General features: G+C 41.4%; 1 protein-coding gene across 2 annotated transcripts; it reads left to right on the top strand.

The window, feature by feature from the left end:
• The first annotated feature begins 2,927 nt into the window (after positions 1-2,927).
• LOC121584175 (L-serine dehydratase/L-threonine deaminase) lies at positions 2,928-6,954 on the top strand. 2 transcript variants are annotated; one of them, XM_041900010.1, is made up of 7 exons: positions 2,928-3,034; positions 3,697-3,863; positions 4,234-4,273; positions 4,444-4,675; positions 5,307-5,534; positions 5,663-5,787; positions 5,911-6,954. In XM_041900010.1, the coding sequence occupies exons 2-7, from the start codon at positions 3,705-3,707 to the stop codon at positions 6,108-6,110; spliced, it is 984 nt and encodes a 327-aa protein (XP_041755944.1). In that variant the 5' UTR covers positions 2,928-3,034; positions 3,697-3,704; the 3' UTR covers positions 6,111-6,954. The 2 variants fall into 2 exon arrangements, with proteins under 2 accessions (XP_041755944.1, XP_041755945.1); XM_041900011.1 differs by having other exon boundaries at positions 2,959-3,034; positions 3,701-3,863.
• The last annotated feature ends 2,810 nt before the right edge of the window (positions 6,955-9,764 follow it).

Genomic DNA, 9,764 nt, shown 5'->3' with positions numbered 1-9,764 from the left:
ATTATTTTACATTTGACATTTTAGTCATTTAGCAGATGCTCGTATCCAGAGCGATTTACAGTTAGTGAGTGCATACATTTTCATACTGGCCCCCCGTGGGAAACGAACCCACAACCCTGGCGTTGCAAGCGCCATGCTCTACCAACTTAGCTGGTTTAAAAAACACTCCAGGGCACGGAATCCGAGCCCAGGTCATTCTTGAACGTCTACAACTATATACAAAGTATGTAGAAATTATAATGGACCTAAAAGTTTTCAAATAACTGCCCTTTTTCTGGGTCGCAAATTGATTTTGACAAACAAATAATTCCGGAAAAACATCTGCGCGGCCCTCCGATAAAATTTGAAATTCCGATGTGGCCCTCGAGACAAAATTATTGCCCAACCCTGCCCTATAGCCTACTGACCAATGTTTCAGCAACCTAAGGAGCCTAGAAATGACTATTTGAATGTAAATAGCCTGCCTCTCGAAATTGTGCTCCTCAGGGGAAATGGTCCATAGGCCTTTTTTCCTTTGTATACTATCCTATATCATATTATATTTTACATTTTAGTCATTTAGCAAACGCTCTTATCCAGAGCGAATTACAGTAGTGAGTGCATACATTTATATTTAATATTGTTGTCCACTATCCACAATTGAAATTGTCTATATTTACGCAGGCATAGCCTATGTGCTTTTGGCCATAGTTTTGAAGAAGAATGTATATTTGGGTAGTATGCCCATAATAAACTTAAATTAGGTCCCATCAATACCGTCTCAGCACTCCGTTATTTTCATCTCCAGTGGATAAAGTACACTGGCCACCAGAGGACGCTGCCAATATACTTATAGACCTGTTGTAGATGTCTCTGTCCTGAGCCTGGACTCCCTCTCTCGATTTGCCATCATGTGTGTTAACTGCACTGATAAAACTTCAAGAATTGGGCTATATGATAGTCCTAAACATTTATAACATAGGCCTAATATAGAATGGCTTTGAATAAAGCTATGCCCCCCCATAGCCTAATTCAAAGGGATTAAGGGTCAGCATGCCACCTAAATGTAGTCGGTGTCTAACCCCGGGAAATGTTGCAAATTCCAGGATAACGCAGATAACGCACGCTGTGCGACCGCAACTTGCGCGCGCTCCAGGTGACACTCCATTATCTAAATCGGCACTATCTGTCCTAATATTCTCTTGACAGAAACACTTGAGAAAAACATTAGGTAAACATCCTAGTTTAGATTCAGATTATGACTCTTACATAGGCCTATTGTTTTATCAAATGTCCTCACCAGAATGCCCATCAGTTGGCAGTGATTGTTTATATTTTGTCCTCTGACCATGAACCTCTCCAGACGCACGTGAAGTGTGCGGCGTTTACCTAATTCGAACTGCACATAACGAGTTGTGATTTTAGACATTGATCACGTCTCCACCAACATGTTAATTTTTTTCTAGTTCATCGACAGACTCATACATTTTATGCTGAGACAGGAAATGCTTTGTGGAAGACTGCATTAATGTGCGTAATCGTTGAATGGCCTAGTGTAGTAGGTCTGTTATTCTTCCATTATTTAGTACCATTTTCAGATGTTATTTGATAGAATAGAATAACTTTATTTCAATGTTTGTATTTAGAGGTCCATGCATAACTTTAAAGATAATGCTTGGTCTAAAATATGTTGGTGCTATGTGATTGCAATTAGTTAAATAGTGTACAGCAATGCATTTCTTAAGAGCATGATATATAGTCTATTTAACTTTGATATGTTGCAATAGGCTATTTTACTGTGAGTTGTCCAATCTGGACAGCGAGATTACGGTTCATAGGGATCATTCATTCATTTCTTTTCAGCAAAAATGTCTGTGAATATACTTGTTATAATGCATATCCTTGCGGCAGCAAATGTCATGTTGACGACGACTCAAACCTGCCTGATCCGGCTTAGATTCGGATCAGGCAGGTTTGAGTTGTCAACATGACATTTGCTGCCGCTGAGCAGATTCCACTCGTGGATATGTCACAGTCGAACCCGCCGCTTTTGGTAGTGCGGAGCAGTCAAAATAGGTGCGACTCTTTTGGCAATGCCGATGGTGTAGACCCCTGCAACAAGCCAGAGCAGAGGACACCGTGTAAAAATTGTCTGTAGGCAACATGCTGAAAATAAATGAATGAATGATCCGTATGAACCGTAATCTCGCTGTCCAGATTGGACAACTCACAGTAAAATAGCCTCTTGCAACATATCAAAGTTAAATAGACTCTATATCATGCTCTTAAGAAATGCATTGCTGTATTAGGCTACACACCGTCAGAGACACAAGCGTGCATTGGTGAATAAAAGCTTTCCTTTTGTAATGGGTATTCTCCTACTATAGGGAGGGGAAATTAGGCGAGTATAACGTTGTTTCCATTATACAAATTCTGAGCATCATCATTTCAGCATTAACATTTTTGTATCTGTTTGATCTATTACATAATGTAGGCCTGGTATGATGTAAGTTCAGGTGCCCATTTAAGAGTTATGATACAGTTCCTATTGTCCCAGCAACTCTAAATATAATGTATCTTAATATGCAGGACAGTTACTATTGATACTAATTTCCAAAGATATATCTGCTTCATTATAATAAAGTCCTATTTTGCTGAAATGTAGAGGTCAAGGTGATCATATTAGTTAATCAATTTGATCTCATCACCTTGGTATCCTAAATCAATACATTTGACAGAAATATACAATATATTATGTTGTCTTATACTTAGGCCTACTTATTAGAGGAAAAGGGGGTCAAATTCCATATTCGGTGGCATAAGGTCTTACATCCCCACCTGTCTAGTCTAAAGGAATTCGGGGGGTTGTGACAGCGGAGGAGTGCCCAATGGTGATTGGTTGCAGAGGGAGGTCGCTGCTGCCTAGCCCTCTACTGTAGGTATAAATCCACCATCTAGTTCTCATCAGGGAAACCTCTACTGGAACTGTCTACTCTCCCACTGTACTTGACTATTGAGAAGTTAGCATTTTACTCTAAAACAGAAGTCTACTAAGGTGAAGTAAAACGTTTCGAAAATTATTCTTGCTTTGATTGTCTTGGTCTTAAAACCTGAAACAGATGTGCTTGTTTGACTGATTCATATTTTCTATTTATAGGGTCAGTGATTTTATACGTTGTAAGTGCTTTTAAATAAAATTATGATAATAAAGAATTAATTTGTAGTAAGAAATAGTAATGTAATTAATTATGCTATTATAAGCACCTGTCTGGTTGTTATAAGACACACTTACCACCAGTTTTTTTCTTCTTCAGTATTCATCCCTAAGTTTGTATTTTGTCTTAGACAAGGGCAGTCTACTCCCTTGCTTGCTTATATAGGTTTATATTGATGTTATTTCTGTAGTGCTAATAGAGTGATATTGAACTCAACCTTCAATGAGGGTGATATTCATTGATATGGAGCTCATCCTCTAATGCTTGTATCCACTGCTGATCTTTGTGAATTAACACTAAGTGCATGAACTTAGTTTATTGATGTTAAGCTCTTCCTTCACAGTTATACAGTATATACATATTTTTTGTTATCCAATGTTTTTATTGTTTTAAGTAAGGTATACAGTTATTGAATTATTGAAATATAGTGAATTAATTGTGTATACATGTCCATTGTTCACACTTGGAACATAGATTAATTCCTCAACTTGTCTGTCCTCAGCTAGAGAAATGAAGAACCCACAGGAGAGAGCTCTTCACGTGGCCACCCCACTGAGGGAGAGCCTTGCCCTGACCAAAGTGGCAGGCACCTCTGTCTACCTGAAGCTTGACTCATCCCAGCCCACAGGATCCTTCAAGATCAGGGGCATTGGACACCTTTGCAAGACAGTGAGTGAATCACCCATACCTACAGATTAGGCTCATGAGTTAGGAAAGGAAAAGGATGTGGGTGGAGGGAGGGTGTGCTTGTGATAAGACTGGGTGATGGTATTACATAATAGGTTGTGCTAGTACGCAGCAAAACAACATGGGGTAGTGGGTTGGGGGTGTGGATGGTGAGGGGGATTGTATATATATAGCATGTTCCCAGTAGGACCAGTCCAGACTAGTTTGAGTAGGTCAGTCCAAGTCTGAACACTGGGTTGTCTTGGCAATGTGGGGGAGGGGGGGCAGGATTTTCAATGTGTGGTCCTTGAGCTCTTCTCGTAAAGGGGAACAGAACTGTGAGTCATGTCATGTGCTCTTTGTTGTCTTTCAGTGGGCCGAGCGAGGCTGCGAGAGATTCGTCTGCTGTTCAGGTGAGCAACCAATCACAGCCTTACCTTGAAATCACCATTAAATGTTTTATCACAATACAAGAAGCATATAATTATCTCAGAATTCTATATGCTTATGGGATCTTTCAGACAAGCACTCTCTGTATAGTATACATTTTCCTAAAGTGGCCGATATCATTGCTCCATCACAGGAGGAAATGCTGGTATGGCCGCTGCCTACTCTGCCCGTAAACTTGGTGTACCTGCCACAATCATTGTGCCCAGTGTCACCCCCAAACCTACAGTGGAGAGGCTGAGGGACGAGGGCGCCAATGTGGTCATTCATGGCAAGGCACTGAATGAGAGCATTGAATATGGACAACAGCTTGTGGCCAACAACCCTGGATGGATCTTCATCTCTCCTTTTGATGACCCTCTCATCTGGTGAGTGACAGATACCATATCAATACACTTCCGCAACATCAGTGTTGCCCTATTCCCTGTGTGTGTAATCTTAGTAATAGTAAGAGTCTTCCATGAAATGATGAGGAAAGCTGATAAGGGATAAGAAACATTCCACTCTATTCCAGTCCAAATGAAACTTGGCATTAAGGCATATTTTGTTATGTACATTTATGATGTGTTGGGTCCTGAGTGTTATCGTGCTTTGTGCTATGATAGGATGATTGGCAGAATGTAGAAGGATATCTTATCATGCAATTTTGTGCTGGTGTTAACAAGAGGAGGGATTTCACATAATTTAATTCTACAAGGTTACTGAACCCTTTTTGGCAGCCAGATGTTTATGGTTTATTTCATAGCCAAACACTAATTATACACCTCAGCTGAATACACTTCATTGTTATCAGCAGCATTATAATGGAACCAGCAGCCTATGTCTTTTCATGGACGATTTACAACATAGCTAAGTTTGAAAGATTGCTAGTGTTCCATTCCAGCCAACATAGAATGCTGTATACAAAGCAGATTCAAAGGACTGTTTTGCAATGCATCATGATGTGTTTTGTAAACTGAAAACTCACTTTTTCAATCTCTTTTCAATGTTTGTGTGTAGGGAGGGCCACGCGTCTCTGGTGAAGGAGCTGGAGTCCGAGCTGCAAGAGAAGCCTGGGGCGATGGTGTTGTCTGTTGGCGGTGGAGGCCTCATGAATGGGGTTGTCGAAGGACTGCGCCGCGCCGGCTGGGACGATGTTCCAGTCATAGCTATGGAGACTGTGGGGGCACACAGTCTCAATGCTGCTATGATGGCTGGGAAGTTGATCACTCTGCCTGAGATCACAAGGTAAGAGTCACCCTCACACTGAGAGACCAGAGTCACTGAAACATTACAGCCAAACAGTCATATTTTCGCACAAAAAAAGAATGCGAGCCCTGTGCACAACAACAATTCTATCATTTTCATCTCCACAGCATTGCCACCACGTTGGGCCTGACAAGAGTATCTGCACAGACCCTGAAACTTGCTGGCGAACACACAGTTTACTCCGAGTTGGTCACAGACCAGGAGGCTGTCAAAGCTGTTGAGCGCTTTGTTGGTGAGTATAACATACAGTAGGCTACAGCTGTGTAGAGGGTCATATGATTACTATACCTAGACATGCCCACAAGCCTCTCTGATACTAAATTCCTATTTCTCCCTCCTCCTCCTCCATCTCCAGACGATGAGAAGGTCCTGGTGGAGCCTGCGTGTGGCGCTGCCCTGGCAGCTGTGTACTGTGACATCATCCCAAGACTGCAGAAGGAGGGCAAGCTGGCGCGAGACCTGGGACCTGTGGTGATCGTAGTGTGTGGAGGCAACAACATCAGCATGAAACAGCTCCAGAAACTGAAGAAGCAGCTGGGCATGTCATCTAGCTAGGCAGACAGACAGACAGACAGACAGACAGATGGCTTTGGGTCCTGCTTAGCCTTTTCCATCACGCCATTCCTCTATTACCCCGATCCTTCCAGTTGTAGCTCCCCTACTCCATTGGGCACTACCAATAAGGGCATCCGAACAGAAGTCATGAACTCCATGGGGCCAAATCATTCCAGACTGTGTTCAGTATAGGCGTACTCTTGAACTCCTGAGAGGGGCTGAGACTGAAGGATTAACTGACTATGGATTCATCAATAGCCTAATGCTAAGATAGATACGCATTGATAGGCATACAGATAGTCTACTGATCTGGCAGTAGTAGTCTTTGAATTGAATAACCTAGATCCACAGGCGGCCGGTGGCACCTTAATTGGGGAGGACGGGCTCATAGTAATGGCTGGAATGGAATTAATGGAATGATATCCAACACCATTCCATTGACTCCATTTCAGCCATTATTATGAACTGTCCTCCCCTCAGCAGCTTCCTGTGCCTAGATCCCTCCAACTCAACTCTAAACCTCGAAGGCAGTTCCACTGCTTTTGAAAAATTATTCTTCCCCTTTAATCAGGGACTGATTTTGACCTGGGACACCAGATGGGTGCAGTTATATCAGATATAACTGAAAACCAGTAGTAGTCCAGACCTCGTAGGGTAAGAGTTGAATACCCCTGACCTAGATGATTCACTTCTTGGGTTAAAGTTAATCAAGTAGAGTCGTATTGTTGTTTGTATTTAGCATGTTTTATGTTCATGCAAAATATACAATTGGTTGTATTTTCTTCACCCCCTTTTGTACTGTATGAGTGATATTTAAAAATAAATTATATTTATTTTTCCTGAATATCCTGTCTGGAACACCTTTTCTTATAATCTGTGTTATGAATTTACTATTTAGATTATGGTTAGGCTTATTTATAAATCCACCATGGGTTTCTCAACTTTCTCAACTCATTGTTCTATTGTGTGCAAATAAATAAATAAAAACTACTAAATTAAATTAAACTAAATTAAACTGAAACTTCTCATTCTTACCATCACCTATTTATTATTATTATTGGATGAAATTGTGAACAATAGCCATGTCAGACATGAAATGCATCTAATTGGCCAGTCATATGGTTCATCGCAGGTCAGGGGTTCAATCCTAAAGATGATATATTGAAGCACTCTGCATTTGAAGGCTTGACCTATCACCGACCTATCCATGACCACCACTGTGGAAGACAAGTGGCTTTTTAAACTGTTTATCGTTGCTGTACCAAAGCAACACCATACCATGCCAGATGAACTTTGCAAATAACCATGCCAGGTGAAATTGAATGACAGTGTAATTACAGTCAGTCTTATAAAGGGACATTTGGTGATATCTGGTCACAACCAGTTATGGTATGACATAACAAAAGTGTCTAGTAAGAAGGCATGTTACACTGCAAAACTATGTCGACATGTCTAGCTTAACAGTTATGATAATCAATATTATCTTATAGATCATCTTGACAAGTCAGGATTTGTTTCAGGTGTCCTCTAAGATCCCTCAATTTACAGGGTCATAAAACCCTTATAAATGACCAGTTCGAATGGAGAGTTTTCCTTATGCCCTTGATAAGATGGTGCAGAAAACGGAAGGCACTTTTAGAGGCCACTGTCATTTATCGTTATAGTATAGTCTGCCATTGAATATACATAAAGCTTTAGGCTATTTGTCAAATATAAAAACAGTTGCCATAATATTGATGCTGCAGCACACAGACACATACAAAAATGCATTTTCATCATTATGGAGGCTTCAGTCACCCAAAATCAGACATCATTGTAGTTTTGCAAGAGAGAAATTATCATACGACATTGAGGGTTCAGCGTCTGAAATCAAATACCTAATGTATTTGAATACATCATCACCCAATATCATTTAAGTGCTTGATGTGGGAAAAAGGAATCACCATTATTTTTGTATTCACCGGTATATAAACAGCATAAGCCTTAATGTGGTGGTGGCCAAGGACATTGCATTACAGCTAGTAAATCACAAATGTGACAATCCTTTGAGACTTCTAACTTTCATCAGCAGTTTTTAACTTGTTTTGTCAGTCACTGACAGTCACTCAATTAGCCATGTCAGCTAACAATTTTTTGATTGGTAAGTTAGTCTAGCCAGTTATCTAAACTTGTAGTAATCATGGCTGAATACCGGCCGGGCATGCAGGGCGCCTACCCAGGGGCCCTGAACTCATTGATTTTGTTAGTCACGCTCACTCAGATATGACTAACATGGCATAAGTCATTGCAAAATGTGTAGAACTGCAGAAAACTTGCTTTAAAACTGCAAAAAAGTATCTCTGCCCAATGGAAAAATAAGTAGAATTGCATGAAATGTGTAATAAAATTGTGAAGAAAATCTCTGCCCCATGTCAAAATGAGTAAACTGCAGGAAATTCACTTTAAAATGCCCGCAACCAAATCTCGCTTAGGACCCCCAAAAGGAAAATGATAACTTGTTTAAACGAATTAGTGACATTACTAATGAACTGGGAAGCGCCAAACACCTGTGCTGTCTCATGTTACACAATGATGTAAAATGTTGAGTTGCGTTTGGATGGTTACACTTAGTGAGAATGTGGTTTGGCCAGGTCAATACGGGCCTTGTTGCTCCTCTAATCTTATCTGTGTCCCTGCCTGAGATGACGGAATACACTGGAAGTCAAACTTTTCCCCCCCTTCCCTCATCCAATTGGCCGGTTATTGAGGGCTGTGACCCAGTTCTCTTTCTTCATTGGCTGGCAGGTCGTTAAAAAGGAGGCAGCAGGCCCTGGGTCTTGAGGTGATCAGCCAGCTGTGAAAGAGGCCCTCTGACGACAGGCTTCCTTCCCCCTTTCAAATGACCCAAACTGCCTTAAGAGTCCCGGCACAAAACATTCTCAGAATTCCTCACATGCAGCCCAAGATACATGCAGTCTGGGCTTTATATAGCCTGTGACAGGGCACAATGTGTAGCGTACCAAAGGGTGGAGAAGGGTGACTGAGTTGTCAGACAGGCACAGATCCAGCTGGAACTGGCCTGGCACTTGCTGCTCTGAAAAGGTGTCCGGTTTTTATAGCAGGCTGGGGTGTTGTAACACGTGTTGGAGTTGGGACTAGCTAGGACCCTTAGATAAAACACACAGCAGAGTAGCCAGCTTCATCTGTCATGGTCAGCACCCAGCCTTTCACACAATGGTCTGTGGGGACACAAGATAAGCAGATCCTTTATCTTCCAACACCCTTTCGGTAAACTCTTGAGGTTTTGTTGATGCGTGAAGAAAAGCATCACAATTTATCTGATAGAATAGCCTATGGCAAACACACATCTGAGCAAAGACTGGCAGTTTAAGTGGATTTACACTGATTAAATGCCAGTGAATGTGGCTGGGGGGAAAACACTCAAATAGAAGAAATTATAATATATAAAATACTGACTTAATCCTTTTGACCTCCTTGGGAGCGTAGGGGCGTCCACCATGGCTCACCACTTCACTCTTTTCAGTGTGAGGGCTTTTGCCTCTTGCCAGGATATTCTCTTTCCTTGTGGGTTGTAGTCCAGTGCCTGTCTTATGTTTGTTTTGTTTTTCCCTGAGCGTGTGTCCTGACACAACAGCAATAAGTCAACACAACATG

This window comes from Coregonus clupeaformis, chromosome 16 (assembly GCF_020615455.1).
Source record: "Coregonus clupeaformis isolate EN_2021a chromosome 16, ASM2061545v1, whole genome shotgun sequence".
Classification (NCBI taxonomy): Eukaryota; Metazoa; Chordata; class Actinopteri; order Salmoniformes; family Salmonidae; genus Coregonus; species Coregonus clupeaformis.
The sequence above is the reverse complement of the archived record's forward strand: the minus strand, read 5'-3'. Positions and strand labels throughout refer to the sequence as shown.

Coding starts and splice junctions, on each gene's coding strand:
- LOC121584175 (XM_041900010.1), top strand. CDS start 3,705: ATGAAGAACCCACAGGAGAGAGCTCTTCACGTGGCCACCCCACTGAGG. Junction 4,676..5,306: donor TTTGATGACCCTCTCATCTG/GTGAGTGACAGA, acceptor GTTTGTGTGTAG/GGAGGGCCACGCGTCTCTGG. Junction 5,788..5,910: donor AGCTGTTGAGCGCTTTGTTG/GTGAGTATAACA, acceptor CTCCATCTCCAG/ACGATGAGAAGGTCCTGGTG.